The sequence below is a fragment of the Herpailurus yagouaroundi genome, unplaced genomic scaffold (genome assembly GCF_014898765.1).
Source record: "Herpailurus yagouaroundi ecotype Mexico unplaced genomic scaffold, PumYag 186, whole genome shotgun sequence".
NCBI lineage: Eukaryota > Metazoa > Chordata > Mammalia > Carnivora > Felidae > Herpailurus > Herpailurus yagouaroundi.
The window spans coordinates 32,981,443-33,007,415 of record NW_024412417.1 but is presented as its reverse complement, the minus strand read 5'-3'; the positions used below and the strand labels follow the sequence as shown (position 1 = coordinate 33,007,415).

At 34.7% G+C, this 25,973-nt stretch overlaps 1 protein-coding gene across 3 annotated transcripts in view; it reads left to right on the top strand.

Annotated features, from left to right (window-relative positions):
- TMEM65 (transmembrane protein 65) overlaps positions 1-23,006 on the top strand; it is a 53,322-nt gene extending 30,316 nt beyond the window's left edge. For 2 of the 3 annotated variants that reach the window (XM_040494398.1, XM_040494399.1), the window contains 6 exons: positions 5,932-5,976; positions 8,640-8,707; positions 10,013-10,067; positions 11,167-11,209; positions 13,048-13,153; positions 20,298-23,006. In XM_040494398.1, the coding sequence (XP_040350332.1) occupies positions 5,932-5,976; positions 8,640-8,707; positions 10,013-10,067; positions 11,167-11,209; positions 13,048-13,153; positions 20,298-20,399 (419 nt within the window). In that variant the 3' untranslated portion in view covers positions 20,400-23,006. Of the gene's footprint in view, positions 1-4,386; positions 4,483-5,931; positions 5,977-8,639; positions 8,708-10,012; positions 10,068-11,166; positions 11,210-13,047; positions 13,154-20,297 lie in introns of all 3 variants that reach the window. The other variant, XM_040494397.1, reaches the window with a different exon arrangement.
- The last annotated feature ends 2,967 nt before the right edge of the window (positions 23,007-25,973 follow it).

The window sequence follows — 25,973 nt, the reverse complement described above, 5'->3', positions numbered from 1 at the left end:
AAATTTATTAATATCTGTTTTGTGGATCAGCTTATGGTCTCTCTTGGTGAATGAACCATCTCCACTTTAGAAGAATATATGTATTCTATAGTTGTTGGGTGTTGTTTAAATATTAATTGGATCAGGATGATTGGTAGTGTTGTTCAAATAATTTGTATCTTACTGATATTTTTGCCTAGTTTTCTGTCAGTTGCTGAGAAAGAGGTTTCTATCTCTCTAAGTATGATTGTGGAATTGTTTATTTTGCCCTTTAATTCTGTCAGATTTTGCATCATGCATTTTGAAGCTATGTTATTAGGCATAATCAAATTATTATTTTGCCTTTTGATGAATTAACTCTTTTATCATTTTGAAATGTCCCTGGTTCTGGTCATATTCTTTAGGTCTACTTCATGTGACATTAAAATAGCCACGCCAGCCTTTATAAGCTTAGTGTTTGTATAGTAAGTATATCTTTTACCATCCATTTACTTTCAACCTATTAAAGTGTAATTCTTGTGGATATCTTATAGTTGGGTCTTGCTTTTTTATCCATTTTGACAAACTCTGCCTTTTCATTGACGCGTTTAGTTTAGTCCATTAACATTGAATGTAAATTACTGACATGGTAGGATATAGATTTGCTATTTTACTATTTGCTTTTTGTCCCTCTGTTCTCATTTCCTGCATTTTTTTTACTTAATTCTTAAAAATTCCTTTCAAATTATTTACTAGCTTTTTAATCGTATTCTCATTACATTTTGTCTGTATGTGTGATTGCTCTAGGCATTACAAATATGCATTCTTGGGGCACTGGGTGGCTCAGCTGGTTAAATGTCCAACTTTGGTTCAGATCATGATCTCATGGTTCGTGGGTTCAAGCCCCGTGTTGGGCTCTATGCTGACAGCTTGGAATTGACCCTGCTTCAATTCTCTGTCTCCCTGTCTCTCTGCCCCCCCTCACTTTCTCTCAAAAATAAATAAATATTTTTTTAAAAAACAAATATTCATTCTTAGTTTTTCATAGACTACTTAGAACTAATATTGTACTACTTAATAGATATTGTAGAAATATCGCAACCAAATTACCCAGTTGGTCCATTTGTAACCTCTTTCATCCTTTATGCTTTGATGTCATATGTATTACATCTACATATGTTATAAACTCCATAAGGCAGAGTTACAGTTTTTTCTATAGGTAGTCAGGTCTACCTAAATTAAAATACCAGGGAACAAGTAGTTTTTTATATAACCATTTCTGATACTCTTCATCCTTTCCTAAAGATCCTACTGCCCAACTGGCGTTTCCCTTCAGTCTGAAGAACTTGCTCTCACATTTCCTATATTGCAGGTTGGCTGGCCACATATTCTCATAGTTTTAGTTTTTCTGAAATACATTTGCCTTCATTCTTGAAGGATAATCTTTCTGGATACAGAATAATGGCCAATAGCTTTTTTTTCCCCCTTCTTGAATCATGTAAATCATTGTTTTCCTTTAGTGAACGTGTCATTTTTTTGTGACTATATAAGATTCTTTTTTATCATTGATTTTCTTCATGTTTATTCTACTAGGGGTTCACTGAACTTTCATGACTCTTGAAATTTTTGTCTTCCACCAAATTTGGGAAATTATTAGACATTATTTGTTCAAACATTTTTTTTTTGTTTTTTTTCTTCTTGTTTTCTGGAACTCCAGTTATACATGTTTTGACTTTTTGATATTTAGCCACAAGTCTCTGAGACTGATTTGTTATTTCTCAATCCTTTTATTTTCTGTTCTTCAGATGAATAATTTTTATTGGTCTATCATGTTCGCTCTTCATTCTGCTTTTTAAGCCTATCCAATTAATTTTAAGATTTCAGATAATTTTCATATGAGTTTGGTTCTTTTTATAGTTTCTATTTGACTATGTTTTCATTTATGTTTTTGAATATAATTTTAATTGCTACTTTATTAGACCTTGTCTGCTACTTCTAACATTTGAGTCACTTCAGAATTTATCTTCGTCTATTGTTTTTTTCTCCTGAAGATGGGTCATTTTGTCCTGTTTCTTTGTTTGTGAAGCATTTTAGATTATATCTTAGTCACTGCTGCAGTTATCATGTTGTAGAGACTCTGGATTGTGCTTTATTCTTCTAAAAGAGACTGATTTTTCTTTACTTGTTTTAGCAGGCAGTTGATGGTTAGGCCCATACTACAAACTGTATCTTGGTGTACAGCTCAAGTCTTCAGTTATTTTACCCTTAGCTGAGATTTGTTTTGGTTTTTACCACACATGTGTGGTTCACAGGTCAGCCATGTATTTGAACTGACTGTATATACAGAATTTAGGGCTCCTCCTCCTTTCTGTCTCTATCATTTCCAGGATTCCCCTTTCACTTTCTAGTGGCTTTGGCTACCTTGCACCCTGGCCACTGCTTCTGCAGGCCAGAAAGACTGAAGATACTTTGTTGGAGTTTTAGTTGCCCCAATATTGTGGGTGAGGTCTGCCCTTAGGCCAAAAGCTACAATAAGCAGCTAATTCACTTAGTTCCATTCCTTTTTCTAAGTGTTGATTCCTTTCCAGAATCAACCTGTTTTTGGACATTTTCTAGTGCTTTTAGGTAGTTATATATTTATTACATATTTGTTTATAGTTTATAGATATTCTGTGCAGGAAAATTGGTCTCACAGGAGATTAGGAAGCCAGTAGTGGAAGTAGAACCAGAATTTTTTAAGTTAAAATCATTGGAAAATATGATATGGTAAAATACAGTCTAGTGTTAATGATTATCTTATTATTTCAAGATATTTAGAAAAAGAAAAAAGTAATGGTGTATATTACACACACACACATACATTCACACACACACATACACACCCAAGCTGAAAGAACTAGGTTTTTCTAACTCCAAAGTCTTCTTAATGAAAGATTAGATTAGAATATATTTCCAATGTAAGTGTCGATAGTTTACTATATGTCAAAAGAAAATTCTCAAGTTTATTTATTTATTTTGAGAGAGAGAGAATGAGAGAGAGTGCGAGCAGGGGGTGGGACAGAGAGAGAGGGAGAGAGAGAATCCTAAACAGGCTCTGTGCTGCTCTCAGCACAGAGCCCACAGTGGGGCTCAATCTCACAAACCAGCTCAATCTCACAAACCGTGAGATCACGACCTGAGCCAAAACCAAGGGTCAATTGCTTAACTGACCGAGCCACTCAGGTGCCCTCAAAAAGAAAATTCTTGGGGTGCCTGGGTGGCTTAAGTCAGTTGAGCGTCCGGCTTCAGCTCAGGTCATGATCTCACAGTTTGTGAGTTCGAGCCCCGCGTCGGGCTCTGTGCTGACAGCTCAGAGCCTGGAGCCTGCTTCTGCTTCTGTGTCTCCCTCTCTCTGCCCCTAAACTCACTCGCATTCTGTCTCTGTCTCTCCCAAAAATAAAAAAACATTAAAAAAAATTTTTTTAATAAAAAAAAAGATAATTCTTAAGGTTAAGATACATATGTAGGGAAATAAAAAGCTTCTGGGGTTTATTGTGACTGTTTTGAAGGAGATTATGTTAGCAGCGACTACAGTTTTTTGGTGTGTTTTTTTTTTAAGTTTGTTTCAAGAGACAGAGGGTGGGAGAGGGGTAGAGAGAGAAGGAGAGGGAGAGAATCCCAAGCAGGCTTCGCACTGTCAGCACAGAACCCAATGTGGGGCTGGATCCCAGGAACCGTGAGATCATGACCAGAGTGGAGATGAGGAGGTGGGTGCTTAACCGACTGAGCCACCCAGGCGCCCCACAGCCAGTACAGTTTAAACCTGTATAAGATTGCGTGGGCTTACTTCCAAGGTTGAGTTCTGTTGTGCATTGAACCTCTAATGTTTTTCACTTCTGATATATATATAGTTTTGATTTAGTTAACATAATAAGGTAATAAACAGCGTCAAAGTCCTCAAAATGATCAACTTATGGCTTAAAACACTTTTGACAGATACTTTCCAATAAAATTTCCACTTTCTAGGAAATGTTCCTTTCATGTTTCCTCTTGCTGCTTATTAGGTTCTTTGTGAAGCAGGAGGCAAAGTCTCTGCTTTGATTTTACTTGAATCTCTGTGCCAGTGGTTTTCCTTCCTGCTCTGTCTCCTTTACTTTATATTTCTTTCTCTTTCTCAGTCTTTAAAAAAGTTATTTTTTCATTAGTTTTAGTTTTTTAATCCGTACGTGTAATAGGAAAGAGAGATGAGGAATATTGATTATATTATTCGATTGTTTGCTCTTTGCTGCACATTATACATTTGCCTACCTCTTACCCTTTCTTCTTAGGAGTTGTAAAATATTTTAAATATTTTGCTCAACATGAAGATGTAGGGAATTTGAAGAAGTAAAAGCAAGGACTCTGTATACTCTCATTCTATTGGGAAAGTCCTGCTTGTTGAATTTTTAGGTATTTCAAGATGTTCCAGTCAACTGACAAGGACTTCTCCTCACAGTGTCAGAACTGTAGTGATGATGAGAGTAATGCATCTAGCAAATAGTTCTGGTATGTAACCACTTTTGCATGTTTACTTCAGCAGAAAACTCTGGAGTACATAGTAACCTATGTTCCTTGTTAAAATTTGGAAAACCATTTGCATGCTTTCAAAATAGATCTTGAGGTAATGGTGTTAGTCAACAGACAGCGAATGTACTTTAATCAGATGGGAAATTCTGCAAAGATTAGTATATCTTCATTTCATAACTCTTCTAAAAAGGGGAAAACAAAACTTAAACTTGCATTCTTAGAACTGTCTGGATAATATGATCATTGATTAAACTCAAGGTTTTAGCATACTTATTGTAAAACCATTTTGGTACTGTATGCGCTTTTAGTAAAATACCATTCACAAATATGGACAATACTTTTTTACATAGTTTATCAATGGAGATACATTTGCTCTTTACTTTTTCTAAAGCTAAATTCTTCACTTCTTATGTTGTCACAGAGTATAAATAAAAATTTTAGAAAATATATATCCAGTTTGTAATGTGTTTCCTTGGACAGTCTGGTTGTACTAAACCTTTAGAGCAGTGTGATCCATGGTGTGGGTGTTAATTTTTTTGGACTGGAGGAGGAGGGTAAAGTACAGTTCTCTGCCATTTTACCAGAGCTCACTCTTGTACTTACACAAATGGTGAGATGGTTATTGTTACGAGATTAGGTATGTTGCTTCTTTATAATAATCGTTAATTTTTAGATTTAATGATGGCAGTTAAAGATATTACTTTGGGAAAATTTGGTGTGTTTATTATGATATATATTATAAATAGTTTATTGTTACTTGTGATTTTGACTAGCACTCTACTTTTTATTGTGTAGAATATTCTATATTATCCAATAGTATAGGTTCCAAAACTCAAAATATTTCGTTATATTATCAAGGGAGATTAAGGAACAGAGCACAATCCGGTGAAGTCATTGTTGAAATACATTGCTTTAAAAATATTATTTTCTGTTTTTTAAAGGATATCTAGGTCTATTTGAATATTCTTTTTTCTGCTATCAATGTTTGTTTGTATATATATTTCTTAAGACATCTATCATTGCCATCTTAAAGAAGCGTAACTATATTTCAAAGGTTTTTGTTTTTTGTGTTTTTGGTGGGTTTTTTTGTTTTGTTTTGTTTTTACTGTAACTAATCAGGCCCATTATATAGATGTAAAGATTTAAAAAAAAAAAAGAAAAATGAAAAGCTAATGATTACCCAAGGCCATAGCGTCCATGGTAGACTTGTAACTAAAGTTCAGTTTTGTTTTCTAACCTTGTGATGTAATCCATACCAAGTATTATTTTCTGTATGGATAACTTTGGTCTGTTATCCTACAAAAATGTATGAATAAACTTTGATATTCTCCCACTTTGTAAATCTGCTGGTATTTTCTTCACTGTAATAAAAAAGAACTCATGCTATGGTAACTAATTCTTGACCTAAACCCTTTTTTTCCCCTTTAGAAAAATTGGAAGCACCACCACCCACACCAGGACAGCTGAGATATGGTAATGGTTCTATAATTGTTAAATATTTGCACATCTGTCTTTTAGACTTGAAATAACTGTATTTCACTGATGGTATAGAAGAGTCAGTAAATTTAATTTTTCCAGAGGGAGTAGATTATCTTATTTATCATGCTGAAACAAAAAGTTTATAAACTTGGTTTAAGACATATTACAATGTTATGGAATTTCGACATTTGTAACAGTATCTAACATTGTTAAACTGTAGTTACCATGTAGAAATAAAATTATACTTATGGTAAGGTTTCCTTAATTCCCAGTAAAAAGGATATGTTTACATTAGTTTGGATTTAAGTTGGGTAATTTCAGAACTTGAAAGTCTGAGCTCAGGGCTGGGTAGAACTGTTCTCTGGTGGAGAAAATACTTACGGCGTGCTGTTTGTAATGATGAAGAAAGTTAAGTTCGTTTAACACTGCCACGAAGAAGAAGCTTGTAAGTGGTGCTGGTGTGCTTTCTTTACTGTTATGATAGGAAATAAATAGTCAAGGCTAACACTGACATAATGTAAAACAGTTTGGGATCTTATTATAGAGACAATGAAAGAAGAGAATGTTTTAATGGTGCAGTAAATTTGAGTAGATTGTAAGTGAAAGCTAAATATTAGATGTGATTTGCTGTTATAGAATAGTATTTTCCAAAGGAAGTTGAAGAAATCACAAATTAATAGGAGATCATTACATACTGGAGAGTAAACTTACATAACTTTTAAAAATTAATAGCCAGTTCTTTTTCTCTCAGAGGTAGAATACAATTTATATTAGAAATAAGTAACTTTTCCCAAATACCAAAACATTTAAGAATTCTTTAAGACTTTTTTCCCCCAGGTAATTTTTTGTGATTCTCCTAGCCTAGGTTCATGCAGTTTGTATCCAAGCACCGTATAATACTGTTACCAGTTTTTTTGTCATATTGAAATGAGCCGTTTGTATGGTGTGTTACCATACCCAAACTTTTTGAAGGCTGGTAACCAAATCTTATTTATCTTTGTATCTCATGCCCAGTGGAGTGGCCAGTACATGTTTACTTAACAACATGAAAATTGTATTTTTTCCTTTGTGTTGAAAGTAAATTTTAATATATAGACACATTTATTTAGGTCTAAGCATAAAAACATGATATATTTTATATTTCAGAGTTGCTTATTACAGAAGTTTGGATGTCTAGTAGTTAAGTAACTAGACTTGGGCAAAAAGTCAAAGAGCTAAGGTTAGACTCTTTAATTGAAGAATCCCATTTCATTAATACACTATTCGATTTTTTATCATCTTTAATAACTTTTAAAATAATATTCCTTGTAATTAAAAAATGCTGCTTTTTATCTTGAACTTTCTTACTTGATAGCAAAAAGAAATCTGAAATGATCTGGGATGTATATACAACCTTTTCTTGTGATGTTAGTATTCGATAGTTGTTTTGGGTAGAGGCATTTTTTGTTTTGTTCTGTTCACTGCTTATTAGCCTTCCCCTGGGTTGGTGCAGAACTGACTGTAGCAATATCAAACTTTCATAACTTCTGAATTATATTTTAATTATACTTTCTGTGGACTTAACTACATTAAAAGAAGAAAAACACTCTAAAGTCACTGAACACATACCACCAATTGTTTTAAGGGACTATTTTTTGGATATGGTATAAAATTCACAGTTTTGATGTTTATCTAAAAAAGTCCTTAGTTGAATTGATGTTGACTATATCTTGGCAATTTTATAGATGAATTAGAATAAAATCTTTTAACTATTCCAGCTTTTAATCTATTTCACAGTTTGCCTTCAATTCTCTTAATATGGAATTCTCTTCCTTTCCAGGTTAGTGGTCCTCAACTTAATTAACTAATGTTCATTGAGTATCTGCTATGCACTAGGCATTCTGCAACATGCTGAAGATGCAAATATGAAAAAAAAAATGAGGCTGAATGTATAAAAAATATATAGGTATCAGTTCTTCCTAGTTACACTTCTATTATGTCAGGTCTTTCAGATTATATGTTAGATAGATAAGGTAAGGTATGCTTTTGTTAGGAAGATATCAAATTACATTTTGATTTAAATCAAATAGTTTGTTTATAGTTTGTGAAAGCTTTCAGGGATACTGATGATGTGAGGGGGGAAAAGACTGGATATAGATGGCTAATATAGATGAGGTAGTAACATTTTTATCATATTTGTCCAAAAAACTGTTTAGTGAGTAAAAGCGAACATATAGTTTCCATGAAATTTGATTCAGGGTATTTTTTATTATGTCTAATATGGAGCTTAATTTTATGATATCAGCCTTTACAATATAAGAAGTAGATTGATATTAATAGCAATTAAACAGGTAAAACATGGTACTCGTAATATATATTTACTTATTTGTTCCGCCATTAACTGTATGTACTTTGTAGCTATTAAGAAAACAACCCAGAAGTCTAACACAATTATTTTTACATGTAACAGCGTTTTTAATTTTGGTGTTTTTCCCTAGTATAGCTTCTACGAAGTAGTTGAACTTACTGCAGGAGCAGAATCTTTTGGCTGTGGGGAATGAAAAGCAAATTTCAAAGGTTATCAGATCTATTTAGGAGACTTTAGTCATATGGTCTGTTTTTATCATTTTAAGTGATAGAAATCTTAACATATATTTTCTCTTTTTGGTGTTTTTCAGTATTCATCCACAATGCGATACCTTTCATAGGGTTTGGCTTTTTGGATAATGCAATTATGATTGTTGCAGTAAGTTCTTTCTTTCACCCCTTCTGTTTTGAGTTCAGCTCATGAGTTTGAGCCCCGCGTCAGGACTCTGTGCCACAGCTTGGAGCCTGGAGCCTACTTAGGATTCTGTGTCTCCCTCTCCCTCTCCCCCTCCACTGCTTGTGGTCTCTCTCTCTTTCGCTCTCTCTCTTTCTAAAATATAAATAAACATTAAAAAATTATTAGAAATGTTCAAGCATCGGTATTCAGGCGGAAACCTAAGTCTACTTATGGCAGCATTGCCCAAGTATTAGAATGGAATTAGCACAATAGACCATAGGACTTCTTCTTTATTCTATGTAATAACCCATTAGAATAGTGTAATCTTTTTCATTTCAGTTTCTTCTGTTTAAAATGGAAGTAAAAATATGAGTCCTTCTTGTCTTCAGAATGGGATGGATGTGGAACGTCTGAAACTCTCAATAAATTCAGTGCAAATGCAGTAGAGCTAGAGCCTTTTGTTTTGCTGCGGCTCTGTCTATTGTACAAGAAGCTGTTGTTGCTTATAAATGAACCATAGATAGTCTCACTACTGAATGGTTAAAGAACAAAGTGGTTATAAAGGTAATTTTTGAAGTCTGTGATCTCTTGGTTCCCTAGAAGCTAGTTTTTTACTCTGTTTTTGATAGACTAAATAACAATGATATCTATATAGATGTATCATTCAGAATTTAAAATTAGGTGAGTTGGGCTTCTTTGTGTTCCAAGAGGTAGGTTTGTTTGTTTATTTGTATTTTGAGAGAGAGAGAGAGCATGCGTGCGCACACACACATGGGGGAGGGGCAGAGAGAGAGTGAGAGAGAGAATTCCAAGCAGGCTTCATGCTGTCAGCGCAGAGCTCAGTGTGGGACTTGAACTCAAAAACCGTGAGATCATGACCTGAGCTGAAATCAAGAGTTGGATGTTAAACCAACTGTGCCACCCAGATGTCCCTGTATTCCAAGAGGTTTAAAGCATCTTTCTTTGTGGTTGGAAAATATAAATTCTAGATCTTTAATTATGGGTTATATTGCTCTTTATATCACAATTGTATTTGTTGCTATTGTTTATTTCTATGAAAGCCTAATTTTAATGAATAAAATGATATCGATGTTATTTTTGTGTGAATGCATATATTTAATAGTTAAGTGCATTACTATATTATATGTGAATGTTTTTGCATATTTTATGTATATAATTTTGTTGCAATAACATGTTTAACTATTTTAACTTTTTATTACTACTTTGCTATTTTTTGTAGCCACTTCATTAATGTTTAAGATTAATTTCTTCGTAATCATTTTTCAGGGCACCCATATTGAGATGTCTATTGGAATTATTTTGGGAATTTCAACTATGGCAGGTATTTAATAATATTAATGTTATTATTCCATTGTCTGTATACTTATAAAACATTTCAGTAGGTTAGGTTTAGAAGAAGATACTTAATCTGAATAAGTTTACTCATGGAGATGTCTATTAGTTTATCTCCTTAATCCTATTCTTCTGATTCTTAATTTTGTATATGTTGCACTTCTCCTGAGAAATTTTAGGTACTTTATGTTAGCTAATGGGTAACAGTGCTGTACTGACTATGTTAAAATAAGTTTTTCTCTTTTTTAAAAATTTTTTGAAAAATGTTTTTTAATTTTTGAAAGAGCGAGTGAGCACGAGTGGGGGAGGGGCAGAGAAGGAGACAGAGGATCCAAAGCAGGCTCCAAGCTGTGAACACAGAGCCTGATGTGGGTCTCGATCTCACGAACTCTGAGATCATGACCTGAGCTGAAATCAAGTCTCCCATCTAACCAGTTGAGCCACCCAGGTGCCCTAATAAGTTTTTCTCTTAATTCAGTGTTATCCTAAAACCTTTTTACCCTTATTTCTACTGTTATTTATTTTTAAGGGTAGAAAAATCAAAGAAGGAAATACAAGTTTAAAAATCTAATTTGGTTCTGTTACCTTCTTTCCCCCAGTTACTACTCTATTTTTTATGATGGTGAAATTTGGGAATGGTTCAGTGGTGTGTTTATTATGTAGAAAAGTATGAAGTAGATGAGTTAATAAAAGAGACATTTCTTCTCTATATGATTTTCTTGAATTTCAGACCTATGCATAAAACTTTTACTCTAACTTCCAAATATCCAAATTTCCTTAAATATAATGAAAGATAAAACTACAAAATATTGTATGGGTATTGACACCAGAATGGAAACTGGCTGCCACAACAGAAAAAAACCCACTACTTGATGGAAGTACAGCACTGTAATCTCGAAAGACTTGTGTTCTATTTTGAAATCTTGACTCAGAGCTATCTAGTGAGTTACTTTGGATATAGTTGTTGTGGTTTCAGAAGCTGTGATAACTCTTCCAGATCAGTGCTTTATTGATGAGACAGTGACGTATTATAAGGATTTTTCTGATTTCCAGATAACAATTCACTTATCCACTTCTCAATTTTTTAGCTGCTGCTTTGGGAAATCTTGTGTCAGATTTAGCTGGACTCGGGTAGGTCCATTCATTCATTCATTTGTGCATGTGTGTACTGACCTTGCTCTCTTTCTCTTCTCCATTCTTTAATTGAGAAGAATTAAGAAATGGGATATTTATTGGGTGTGTTTTCAAACTAACGCTTTAATTTATTTTTTCTAAATGAGTGGTGCTAAATCTTTGGTGTACATCAAATATGAATGCCTGGGTTGCACTTCGGAATTAGGGACCTGGAATTTGTGTTTAAAATCCTTTCAAGAGATTGATACATGCAAAAAAGTTTTCTAAGATGACCACAATGTAAGCAGAGTTTAATTTTCATTTACTGAGGTATTTATATGTCTTTTTTAGACATTTCCAAGGTGAGGCAGGATTAATAGCAAGAATCCCCATCATTATTTCACCCCACCCTTCTCCCACTAAGCCCAAAGATAAAAGATACGGCTCAAATGTGAGGATACTGACTGGGCATGTTTTCCGGAGAGAGGAACTTTCAAAAGGCATGATGGCTGGAGCATATGTGGGAATGGCCAGAGCATTACAGGGTTTGGCCAGTTTTCACTCCCTTTATTTCATGTGGCAGGAATGATGAAACAAAGTGAGGATGTCTACTTAGAAAAGGCCAGCTTTTCCTCTTTCTCTCTTTCTATTCTCTCTTCTGAGCAACACGTGGCCTGGGCTTCCTCTTGAACTTGAGGAAGCCTGGAAATTATAAATTAGACTAAGGTGACATTAACTACTGTGATAAAGATACTCTCTTTTGCCCAGTCTTTGGCTCTATTTCTTCCTTTCTTCATGTATTAGAGTGGTCAGTTTTGAGATTTGGATTTGGGTCTAGTGGTAGTCTGCTTAGCCCTATAATCTCGGAAAAGGCAGCTTCATAAGTGATCTGACCCTGTCTATTAGACTTCTGTACTGGAGTTTGGGGCCAAAGCTACTGTTAAACACAAAGTTTCTTTGCTTCTGGGCCAAGGCAGAAATTTTATATTCCTGGGATTTGCGACATTAATTTATAATGATATCACCCCTTACACGTTCCACTTCTCCATTTCCAACATTAATGTTAAAAATGGTAATATTATAGCTACTGTGATAGCTTTTTATAGTTAATACAACCAAATGATCTAATAGAATTTAAAGCCGTTTAATTTTAGATTGCATCATGAAACAGTTCTTTTTGATAAGAGATAAAGATTTTGTTGGGAGTCTTTATATTTAAGAACTATTTCTCCTCTGCCTTTAAAAAATATCATTAAATAACAGATACTACATTTTATTGATTCTTAGATATACAGATTAAGTTTTTTTTAGAACTTAATATATCTGCTCTTGGGATCCATCTTATAATTGATGTATGCATAGATTAGTTGGCAATTCTTTTTTTATTACAGTTCATAAAGTAAGTTTGTATCTGATAAATACTTGAGATGGCCTTGAAAATTCAAGTATATCAATCTGATAAATTTTGGAAATTTTTGCTTTCTGGTGACAGTTATTAATTTATATCATATGTTAAAGTGCTTTGCTTTGAATTTGGAATAAGCGCATAACTGTTAATTGCTGCAAAAATTTTTTATATACTTTGAATTGGTCTTTTTAAAGTAATTGTGGAGAATAATTGCTCTAAGGCAACGTGTTTACCTGTGTATCGAATATATTAATACTAAATATTTTTAAGGTGGATATATTTATGCACAATAAAAATGGAAGTTGTAAAAAACATTTACACCATTTCTGGAGTGCCAGTTACAGGTGTGAAATTATCTTGTTTCCTTTTGTAGTAACTAGTTCATTATCTTGAGGACATTTGTGTGTCTCTTTAAAAACTCATATTCTGTCCTTCTGTTTTTTTAAAGACTTGCAGGCTACGTTGAAGCTTTGGCTTCCAGATTAGGCTTGTCAATTCCTGATCTTACACCAAAACAAGTGGACATGTGGCAAACACGTGTTAGTACACATTTTGTAAGTACTTTATATGGTTTATGATCATGAATTCAGGTAGCCAGACCAAGACACTGGATAGTTCAGTCCTCTGAGAAATTTGAGACCAAATTTATCTGAGGGGAGTTTTTTTGGTTTTTTGTTTGTTTGTTTGTTTGTTTGTTTTGAGTGGAGTTTTTAACACAAGTTGTGTAAGCCTTGGCAGTTTTCAGAGAATGGTAATTTTGTATTGACTATTTTTTATAGTGTAACTGACTTTTGAAGTATTCTTTATATGATTCAGGTAATGTTAAGGAATATCTGTCATGTGCTAGAAACTGAAGGATATAAAATGAATATAAACTAGTTATTTTTACGAATTGTTTTAGGTGTAACATGTAAACAAACTATAATTTGGTGAGACATATGCAATTATAGAATTATGCACTAGAAATAGCATTAAGTAAGAATATTTTGTGGGGAGGAATTTCTTTTGGTGGGAATATTTCTTGGCAATTATTGGATCTAAGCTGATTTTTGAATTATTGATGAGACATTAGAGAATTCCAAATACATTGACTAGCAAGTAGAAAGGCATGATAAAAACAGGGTATGTTCAGAGAAAGTAAGAAATTAGGCATTGCTGGACTATAATATGTAGTAGTTGAGGATAGAAGCAGCAGGAGAAAAACAGTATTGGAGAAGTAAAATGGATCAGACAGGAAAGACATTGTATAAGCTATGCTAAGGAGCTTGAATCTCATACCTAGCTGATGGAGTACTAGTGAAGAATTTTAAATAGGAAGGAAACTGGATGGATCACAATGCTACTAATTAAGTCAAGAAGAAAAGGAGGAAGAACAAGTTAGTAAGGGAAGGTATTGAGTTCTGTTTTCAATAAGTTGAATTTGAGACTAACAGGACATTGAAGTGGTAATACTGAGTAGGCATTTAGATTAAAAGTGAAGAGTTGGAGAGATCTGAATTAGAGATGATGAGTATTATCAGTCATTTATTCAACAAATATTTATTGTTTACCTACTATAGGTCCAGTACATATGTAGGAGTTTTGAATATATTGGTTAACAAAACAAGATCTTTTTTTCTGGTAGATCTTACATTCTAACAGTGGAAAGAAGACACTTAAAACAATGTGACAAATAAAATGTTTAATGTGTTAGAAGTTTGCAAATGTTACAGGAATTAAAGAAAAAAAGCAGAGCAGGATTAAGAGGTTGGGAGTGCTGAGATGGAGACAGATTGCAGGATTAGATAGGAGGGTTACTGTAGGCCACACTGAAAAGGTGATAGTTAAAACCATGGGGGAAAGTGAGATTAGACAGGGCACTGGTTCCCCCCAGGTGTGATGCCAGGGCCAAGAGGATCAACATTACCTGGAAACTTGTTAGAAATGCATATCTCAACCTCCTCCTTAGATCTATTTCTGTAAAAAAATCATGTGTGTGTCTATATCCTGCAATTCGTAAATAAATGGAAGTGAGACTAGTTGGCTAATGTCGGCCAGCGTTATTGAGGAATGAGGATATTCTAACATTCTAGCAGCTTGGCTTAACATTTTAGCAGTGCAGTTGGGATCAAAAGAAGATTATTTTCCTGGGATTTCTTCCCACGTAATTGGTAATTCTGTCTTCTTTCTGTATTACAAGCAGGTCCATTCCCCTCTTCTATTATAAAAGCACCTTAGTTATTAAACTAGCATTTATAAATACATTTTGTGTGTTTGTATATTTTGCTAAATCTTCCACCAGTATATGAAGTGATTCTGTCCCTTAGTTGTTGACTCTGCTTATTTTCTATTAGGGTCAAATCTACTCTGTAACATAACATTTGGTTAACTAACAGCCTGAAGTAATTTAAGTTAGTGATCAGTAATTTATTCATGACATAAGCTAACTCTGAAATTTACCCGTAATACAATATATGCAAATACACATGCAGGTTCCTGTTGATACAGGTTGTGTTTTAAAACCTCATTTATGATTTGGCTGTTTGAAACTCAGAAAATATTTTCTTGCAGAACCATATTACAGATGTACTCAAGTTCTTGGGTTAGTTCCAGTGTAGTTAATTATAGGGCCTAGACTATCATAAGCCCTGATAACTTTTCTTTTCTTTTCATGTTTATTTATATTTGAGAGGGAAAGACAGAGCATGAGTAGGGGAGGGGCAGAGAAAGAGGGAGACACAGAATCCGAAGCAGACTCCAGGCTCTGAGCTGTCAGCACAGGGCCTGACATGGGGCTCAAACTCACAAACCGCAAGATCATGACCTGAGCTGACATCATGACCTGAGCTGACGGTTGAGCTGACTCAACCGAGTGAGCCACCCAGGTGCCTCATTAACTGATTTTTCAGTGGAAAAATGTTGCCTGAATCATGGAGCCAGAAAAGGATATCTCACTTCTTTCCTCCCTCTCTGCCCTGTTGACTTTACACGCCATTGAGATGATTGGGTTGGAACTCATTAACTGGCAATCCTAAAGTGAGTGGGGAGGAAAGGCTTGAGTTCCACAGACAATATATTGTAACAGGCATTCTAACAAATGGGTGGAAAGTGGACATGGAGCCTGTTGCCGTGGTCACTTCATGTATATGGGGAAGTCAGGAATCTAAAATAAAATATTCTATGCGTATATAAATAAATATAAATGAATACAAATTTGAAGGTCAAAATAAGGGTCTAAGATTAACTTTTTCAGCATCAGGAACGAAGAAAATTTCTGCTTATTAAAACTCTGTAGAACTGATACTTTTCTAAGTGGGGTGCTATGAAAGTGATAAACCTATTAATACAAAGCATGGACATACCACCACCACTATCACTACTCCCACCAACAAAACCCCAAAATAATAGACTTCAAAATTTTTATGCAAGCTGTTGTCAAAACATTAGTGGCTACTCTTGAAATTTATTAGAAAAACTGTAGGGTCTGATAGATAAATTGACATTGTATAGGCAAAATGTGTTTTATTTTAGTTAAGACTTTGGATTAGGTAGCTATCATATACCTGTAATGTTTGATAGAACTTAATTTATTTCTTTGCTTTTCTGTGTATAACTAACTGGAAGTTCCTAGAAGAGAGAGACAGACTGCATCTAATTAGTCTTTGTCTCATTGGTATCTAGCACAGAATTTGGCACAGAATAGATTCTCAATAAATGTTTGTATGAAGAAATGAAACTTAATTGAAAAGTATTTAAACTTGATGGTCATTGTAGAAATGCAAATTTTAAAAACTATTTACAAAAATAAAAATTTTAGATGTTCATAATGTGGGTATGGTTGTAGAAAAATTGATGTGTGTATATACATACACAGTTGATCCTTGAACACCACAGGGGCTAGGGGTCCCAACTCCCTGTGCAGTTGAAAATCCACGTATAACTTTCAACTTCCGAAAACATAACTACTAATAGTTTACTATTAACTGGAGGCCTTCCCAGTAACATGTATGGTCAATTAACACACATTTTGTGTATTATATACTGTATCCTTACAATAATGTAAGCTGAGAAAAAAATGTTGCTAAGAAAATCATGAGGAGGGGCGCCTGGGTGGCTCAGTCGGTTGAGTGTCCAACTTCGGCTCAGGTCACGATCTCACGGTCCGTGAGTTCGAGCCCCACGTCAGGCTCTGGGCTGATGGCTCAGAGCCTGGAGCCTGCTTCCGATTCTGTGTCTCCCTCTCTCTCTGCCCCTCCCCCGTTCATGCTCTGTCTCTCTCTGTCCCAAAAATAAATTTAAAAAAAGTTAAAAAAATTTTTTTTTAAAAAAGAAAATCATGAGGAAGAGAAAGTGCATTTACACTACTGTGTTGTAAAAACCCCCATATAAATAGACCCATACAGTTCAAACCAGTGTCTTTCAAGTGTCAACTGTATTTCAACTGGTATATATGAATTTGCAGTCAGTTTTGCCCGGAATAGACAGCATGGCATTCATTACCCTATGAATATGCACAAGTATTCATACTGTTTGATTTTAAATAAACCATTAGGGAAGAACTATAGACAGAAATGTTTATTGTAATATCACTTATAATGGTGAAAAAATAGCAGTGATTTTTAATGGTGTAAGGAGAGCTTTAAGCAGATTGTGGGCTATCAGTTTAGGGGAATTTAAAAGTTTTTATATTAAGATTATGAAAGAGTTTGGAAAAGAGCTCATATAACATGTGTGGCTGAGGGGTGGGGCAGAACACAAAGGTAGGTTTCCATAATGGTTAGACCCACATATAATTAGGTATACATGGGGATAAATATGGAAAAGGAATATATACAAAAAGGAGCACATTCAAATCTATTGAGAGTATTTGGTGAGGTTTTTCCCCCTATTTTCTTCCTATCTTCAGACATGAAAATATATGTATGATTTCTAAAAAGTGTTTTTATAGTTGAATATTTCTTTGGTGATATTTCGTGGCCATTTAAAAAAACTTCCTAGTTGCATTGAACTTCAAATATTACTTGTTCTAGAACCTTTTTGTAGCTTATTATTTTTAATTGAAGTGTAGTCGACATATTATATTATATTAATTTCAGGTGTACAACATAGTGATCCAACAATTATGTATATTACAAAACAAGAAGTATAGTTACCATTTGTCACTATACAAAGTTACTATAATATTTTTTACTATGTGCTGTATATTTTTACTATGTGCTGTACTTTGCTTCCTCATGACTTATTTATTTTATCATTTATCATTTATTTTACCATTAGAAACTGTACCTCTTATTGCCCCTTACCTATTTCACCTGTCCCCCCACCTCCTTCTCTCTGGCAACCACCACTTTGTGTTCTGTATTTATGAGTCTATTTCTGTTTTTTGTTTTGTTTTGCTTTTTAGATTCCATGTGTAAGTGAAATTGTAGGTTACTAGTCTTTTTCTGTCTGACTTATTTCATTTAGCATAATATCCTCTAGATCCATCTGCATTGTCACGAATGGCAAGATTTCATTCTTTTTTATGAGTAACACTACATTGTGTATATTTGTGCACATGTGTACATACACATATGCTAGTATACAAATGCATATACCTGTACACATATACGTGTATGTATACACATGTATCCACATGCATGTAGGTATGTTTGTGTATGCATTCACACACACACACACACACACACACACACACACACACACGCGCACACACGCTACATCTTCTTTATCCATTCATCTATCAGTGGACACTCAGGTTACTTCCGTATCTTGGCCATTGTAAATAATGCTGCACTAAACATAGAGGTGGGTATATGTTTTCAAATTCATGTTTTTATTTTCTTTGGATAAATACCCAGCAGTGGAATAGTGGATCACATGGTATTTTTATTTTTAATTTTCTGAGGAAGTTTCATTGTGTTTTCCATAGTGGCTGCACCAATTTACATCCCCACTGACAGAGCACAAGGGTTCCTTGTCTCCACATCCTCACCAATATTTGTTACTTATTGTTTTGTTTTGTTTTTTAATTTTCAGTGTAATTAACATACAGTGCCATATTAGTTTCAGGTGTACAATGTAGTGATGCAACAATTCTATACATTACTCCGTGCTCATCATCACGATGCGTGTACTCTTAATCCCCTTCACCTATTTCACCATCCCCCACCCACCTCCCCTCTGGTAACCATCTGTTTGTTCTCTAGAGTTAAGAGTCTATTTTAAGGTTTGTCTCTTTTTTCCCCCTTTATTTGTTTGTTTTGTTTCTTATATTCCACATATGAGTGAAATCATATGGTATTTGTCTTTCTCTGACGTTTTGCTTAGCATTATACTCTCTAGCTCCATCCATGTTGTTGCAAATAGCAAGTTTCATCCTTTTTATGGCTGAATGATACACACACATACACACATACACACATACATACATATATACATACTACATCTTCTTTATCCATTCATCTATCAGTGGACACTTGGGCTGCTTCCATAGTTTCGCTATTATAAATAATGTTGCATTAAACATAGGGGTGCATATATTCTTTCAAATTAGTGTTTTTGCATTCTTTGGGTAAATACCTAGTAGTGTGATTACTGGATCATATGATAGTTCTGTTTTTAATTTTTCGAGGAACCTCCATACTTTTTTCCAGAGTGGCTGCACTAGTTTGCATTCCTACAGAAGTGCAGGAGGGTTCCTTTTTCCCACATCTTTATCAATGCTTGTGTCTGGTGGTTTTGATTTCAGCCATTCTGACAGTTGTGAGATGATATCTCATTGTGGTTTCGATTTGCGTTTCCCTGATGATTAGTAGTATTGAGCAGCTTTTCACGTGTCAGCCATCTGTATGTCTTCTTTGGAGAATTGTCTATTCCGGGTCCTTTGCCCATTTTTAAATCATTTTGGGTTTTTTGGTGTTAGGTTGTAGTTCTTTATATATTTTGAATATTAACCCCTCATTGGTTATATCATTTGTAGATATTTTCTCCCATTCAGTAGATTGTTTTCCCATTTGTTGATGGTTTCTTTTGCTGTGCAAAATCTTCTTAGTTTGAAGTAGTTTCTAATTGTATATTTTTCTGTTTGTTTTTTCTTGTCTGAGGAGACAGATCCAGAAAAATGTTGCTGAGACTGATGTCCAAGAGATTTCTGCCTGTGTTTTCTTTTAGGATTTTTATGGTTTCAGGTCTTACACTTAGGTCTTTAATCCATTTTGAGTTTATTTTTGTGTATGGTGTAAGAAATTGATCCAGTTTCTTTCTTTTGCATGCAGCTGACCAGCTTTCCCAGCACCATTTATGAGACCGTCTTTTCCCCATTGTGTATTCTTACCTCCTTTGTCATATGTGGCTTACTTTTTAAAAAATGTTTATTTATTTTGAGAGAAAGCATAAGCGAGGGACAGGCAGAGAGAGAGGGGGGAAGAGCGAATTCCCCAGCAGGCTCCAGCTGTCAGCACAGAGCCCGATGTGGGGCTTGATCTTATGAACCTCAAGATCATGACCTGAGCTGAAATCAAGTCAGACGCTCAACTGACAGAGTCACCCAGGCGCCACATATGTTGCTTATTTTTATATTTAAGTTATTGTGGTCAAAAGAAATGCAATTACAGTTGAATTTTATAATACATAGTAATTGTTTATCATAGATACTTAGGCAAGGATTCTTCTTTTAGGGATAAAATAACTTTCAAAAAATGTTTTCTTTTGTTTCCTTAGGGCAAAGCTGTTGGGGTGACTATTGGCTGCATTCTAGGAATGTTTCCTTTGCTTTTCTTTGGAGGAGGTGAAGAAGAAGAAAAACTGGAAAAGAAAAATTAACTCTCTTAGAATATCTATAAAAAGATGTAAACTAATGTACCTCAATTACTAAATATGCTGTCACAACATTTAGGAATTAAGACAATAACAGTGTATAGATATGGGATCAAATAATTCAGCATGTATTATGGAAAACACTAACTTATTGTGGCTTGGTTTTCTTAGGACATCTTTTTAAAAAAAATGTTTAGTATCATTTTGTGTAAATTGTTGAAATGCTTTTTCATCAGTAGCAGTCAACATTTTACCTTTTTCTTTACATATCAAAATATCATTTAAGTATCAGTCGTCGGTGTACTGTACTCAGTTGGGGTTTGCCTATCTGTTATTTCATGTGTGTGCATGCATGAAAGGGTCTTCTGTTGTGGCTGTTGTTCTCCAGTTACAATTCAGCCTTGAGACTTTTTCCAAATTATGGACGATATTTAACATAAGTTAAAGGTTTTTCTTTTTACTCTATTTGGCACCATCAATTTTGTACTGTTTTACAGTCAACACTTAGAATCATATCATTTCAGTCACCTTTTTAACTCATCCTACTCAAGATAGACCACACTTCAAGCATTTTAAGCATCTGTTACTCATTTCAGTTTTCTGACCTCACTGTCTCAAGAGGTTAATCAGAATGAGTAATTATGTGGTGTCCCTACTACATAAAACCACAAATGTTAATAAGTGTATTTTCAGTTGATTTTTTAACCTTTAATTTCTCAATTTTGAATTATTACCTGGTGGTTTCTAACTCCTTAGGGGAAGAAAATGATTATTTTAAGGTCTTTTATAAATGAGGAGTATGGAATTAGGGTAAAACAAAGGGTTTGACATGACACTCGGAAATTAAGAGGCTAGAACATCTTTTTAGAGAACAAGAAAATGGGAACTGTCGAGAAGGCTTACAGGATAAGCGGTGAAGTTGTGCTGTTTAGAGGGTTAATGAGATAAAAATTATATTGTTTGGGACGGATTTCTTTTCCCCCAAAGTGTCTCCTCATCTGATTTGAATGAATCTGCGTACCCCATACTCATAATCCTGATGTCTTGTCTCATTTAGTGAATTCTATTTTGGGATAACTCACTTTGAGCTAAAAACTACATATTTTATATTTTGCCTTTTTTTTGCTATGACTAGTCTAGTAGTCAAAAGTCACGCGAGGAGAAATCTTTGTTTTTTGTCTTTTTTCTTCTTTTGTGATGTTCAAATAATATTCTAGGTTGAAATTACTTATGTTCAGCCTTCTATATCTGACATACATAGTATAACTATATATGAATCATAAATTTTAATTTTATGAACCTTTAAGTTTGTTAGCATATGGTCTGTAACACCATATGCTAAAAAATTACTCTTACTTGTTAAGAGTAAACACATCATGGAGGAGAAAAACTGAAGTTAAAATTACTGTTTGGGCCACTGAAATTATTTATATTGCTAAATAGATACAAACGAAGGGAAACTTCTAAGATGGCTGTATTTACAGCTACCTTATTTTGAAGCTTTATTTGCACATGATTACTTTGACCTCTTATTTTCAGAGGGGCTGCTTTTTCCCACAAAGCAGTTTGTCATAAATTATGCTCTGTGAATTTCAAAATAATTTAAAGGTATCCTTCAATCATAGGTTTTGAGGGAAAAGAAGAAAGTAAATCATATACTGTAAAAATATATAACATTCTTATTATGTACAAATAATACAACAGTCTCATTTGATCAAATTAGAATTACAGAAGTTGACTCCTTAAACAGAATTGTGGTTTTACCTTCCACCTAGTACTACACACACACCAAAAGGAATTTCTTTATTACTTCAGCTGATAGGATTCAAGTGCTTATTTAAACAGTTTTTTTTTTGGGGGGGGGGGGGGGAGGGAGAAACGTTTAAGTGCTTTTGTTCCTAACTTGTATATTGCCAGTCCTTTCTGTTTTCTAAAAAGTATTTTATTGTGGTGCTTAAATTTTCTTCTTATTAATTAAATCCCATATCCAGAAACCTTGCCTGTGAGTATAGAAAGGGCTTTTAATTATTGGTTTCCACTCCTTGCTCTTGGAAGTAGTCCTACAGAAGCTTTCAGCTTAGCTGAATGTCTGCAGAATTATTTAAGGTGTCAAAACGTAGTATATATAGCCTTCATGTTGAAAGATCTTTTAATTTATGGACATAATAAACATTCGAATCATTCAGATAATTAGTTTTCAAAAAGTGGAGCCCTTTGTCCTTAACTTAAGTTCACATCTTCTCAAGATCTTATTCTACCTGAGTATTGGTGCTTTGCACAACGTGACTTCTGAAAAATGGTTCCCTTTAAGATGATGACATCATAAAATCATTGTTTCATGGTACTTGTCACAAATAACCTTATTTGAGATTGAAACTGGAATCTTATTTCTCATATTAGCTATTTCTTTGTTGGAAGCACCATACCTATACTTAAATGGAACATGAGCTACTTTAGTACTGTTTGTTTGAAAATCATGTTGTCTGTGTATTACGATTTATTGACCTGTTGATGCATGTAAATTGGGTGCATTTTGTTGCCACTGTATGTTAAATGGTGACCAATGTTTTTACAAAGGAATTGAACAAAAAATATCTTTTAAGAAATTTGGAATGTGGTTTTGATTTTGAAATTTGATTTTCTTCCTAATCTCTGAGGGAGGGCCCTGGTTAATCTGTCACTAAAGAAAATAGGTTTAATAAGTGCAGATTTTTTTTTTTTTTTACATGGTTGTAGCAGTGTCACTGACACAGTGAAATGGAACTATTTACTGCCTCACTGAAATCCATACTGGAGATCCACTACAGATTATGAGAGAAGAATGATCCCATATTGAGACAATTTGACCTTTAATAGGATGTCAAAAATAGCACTAGAGAGATCAGCATAGATCACACTGATGGGTCTTGACAGCAGAGATATCCAAGCCTTCTGTAGAGTAAGGCTTCATTTATCCTTTTCTGTAGGAGGTGAATTCTGAAGCTGATGGAGGTTTATCTTTCACACGGAAAGTTTGTGTGAACCATTTTGAAGTAAATCTTCTTAATTTTAGAATTATATTCTCTTCTTAAAAGAATGTATGAAATGTAATGTCACCCTTTCCTTAGTGGCTATGCGTGACCCCCATGGACATTATTGTGCTGTAATGCAGTGCCTCAGGAAGACTTCCATTTTCTTCCCATCCTTTTCTTGCTTTCACTTTTGGCAACTGCCTTGTCTCTCTAAGCTGCCACTTCTCATCTGTGTGGATTTGGCACCTAGATAGACAGTCTTACCAGGAATTTGGGGGGTGGGGGGAATATTAGGCCATGAAACCTGAGTAAGATGGTGATAATAATGTTAGCTCCCTTTTATTAAGCACTTACTTGCTGCCATGTAAGGATTTTAACACACTTTATCATGTTTAATCACTTTAATAATGATGTTAAGTTGGTGCTATTATGATCCTTATGTTATATTGGGTAAATTTTATGCAGAGAGGTTTATTTGCCCACGAGGTCACTACTAATAAGTGGACTAGAATCCAACTTTGTCCAAGTTCAGAGCCTATGTTCTTAGTTACTGTGCAATAGGGCATCAGTTGTATGGACTTTGTAACGTCTCTTCTCTGCTTAGGTTCCTTTTTTACCTCCAGATTCATGGAGTCATTTTCTTACCTATAATCTCAAGGTTCATTGAAGAAATTCTGTCTTTTGGGGTGCATACTGTGTGCTCAGAACTATTCAAGGAACTGAGCAAACAGCCGGAACATCATCATCCTCATGAAGTTTATTCTGGGGGGTGGGAGGGGGAGGACGTCGGTGGGGCAAATAAACACTGAAGTATGTTTTACGTCAGACAGTGGTAAGTTCTAGAGATAAATGAAACAAAGCAAGGAGCCTGGAAAGTATTGGTGATCATATCTAGGGGGTATTTTTATCAAGTGGTCAGGTTAATGCTTTCTGGATAAGTTTAAATATTAATATTTAAATATTAGGGTTAATACTCCCTGCATACTTACTGACAGCCATAGAGGGAAATGGCCCCGAAGCCTGAGGAAGCTACCTGAGAATTCCAAAAGTCTGTGGATAACCCATCTGCAAATTATTTAGGGTTTATCATGTGCTCCTAATGAAACCTCACTAACAGATCACTTGTTTTTGCCAAAGCAATACATGCTATTGGTATATGAGTTGTAACACTGAAATTGGTTTTTCTTCTCTAACTTTTAGAAATGGAGTACTACTTAAAGTGAGGACATACAACGTTTTTAATTTTGAAGCCCGGGGCTTTTAGGGTCTTCTGATCTTGTGACAGCACATGGTGTTTTGTGTAGGTTTTTATATTAAATCTTGTGACATCAAACATGTTAATGCCATTGATAAGTTTATGAATGAAAAAAATTTGAGCAAATTTTTTTGACACCAATTAAAAAGAGTAGTCACCTGAGAGATCGCACAATTTCCCCACAATTTCAAGTCAAATTTTTTGTCTCAAATGATAAATGTGAGATGTGAGAATGATGACTAAAGAATTAAACTCAAAGGAACTAGTTTTGGGGAGAGATGGGGTGAGCCCTCAAAAACTGTGAGACTTGTAAAATTCAGTAAAGACTTGGCATTTGCTAATAATATGAAAGCTGTTCATTTGTGTAGTGCCTACCATTTGCAAAATAGTGATGCAGACGCTAGACGTACATGGGGTTTAAGAGGGGCAGTTGGAAAAAAAAAAACTGTGAGTACTTTAATTAGAATGAACAATTTTCCTTCTTGCATGTCAACCCTACCATCACTGTGCCCGCGCAACAGTGGTAATTCTGTATCTCTTCACCTCCTGTCTCAAGTGCATTCGTTCTCTTCCTCATGTTCTCGTCTTGTCCCCAACCTCAGACTGATGGAAATGAAGTTTTTAGAATGTATGCTATGGTCCATGCTGTTATTTTAAAACCATAAGTCAGTTTCTCTTTTCTCTTGCCCTCAATTTGGGAGGAGAACAAATCCAAATTAATTTTTAGTTTCATTATATGGTTAACCGTTCTTACTGATCTTTCTTCAATTCTGATTCGTACCCACATTTCATAAGAAGAAGAAGGTCTGACTGTGCTTTAAATGTCAGTGCCACGAAGGATGGGATCTCATCTAACTTGCTCACTTCTCTATCTGTAAAGCTTGTACAGTGCCTGGAACATGGTGGGTGTACAGTACATAAGTGTTTAAGGAGTCAGTCCTTGCCACCCGCTACGTGGTGTGCTTCTCTCTAGCAACTTGAATTCTGGCTTGACTCCCAGCCCATTCTGTATCAGTGCTAAACAACTGTCTCACTTTGTAGGTCACATCCGAATTCATTTTTGAACTTACCACGTTTTCCTTCAGGCAGATTGGTCCATGGTTCATCTTCTGCTGGCTGTTCTCTAGTCTGTTGTTTTGTAACAGACAGTAAAATGTTGAATGGGACATAGTTTATCTATCTATCTATCTATCTATCTATCTATCTCCTATTCTACTGGTTATCAAGGAAGCAAATATTCTTTGGCTTGATAGGCTCTGCTCTTAGTGAACTTGTGTTGGGAGCCAATGGTTACCACTTTTCTTTCTGTTTAGT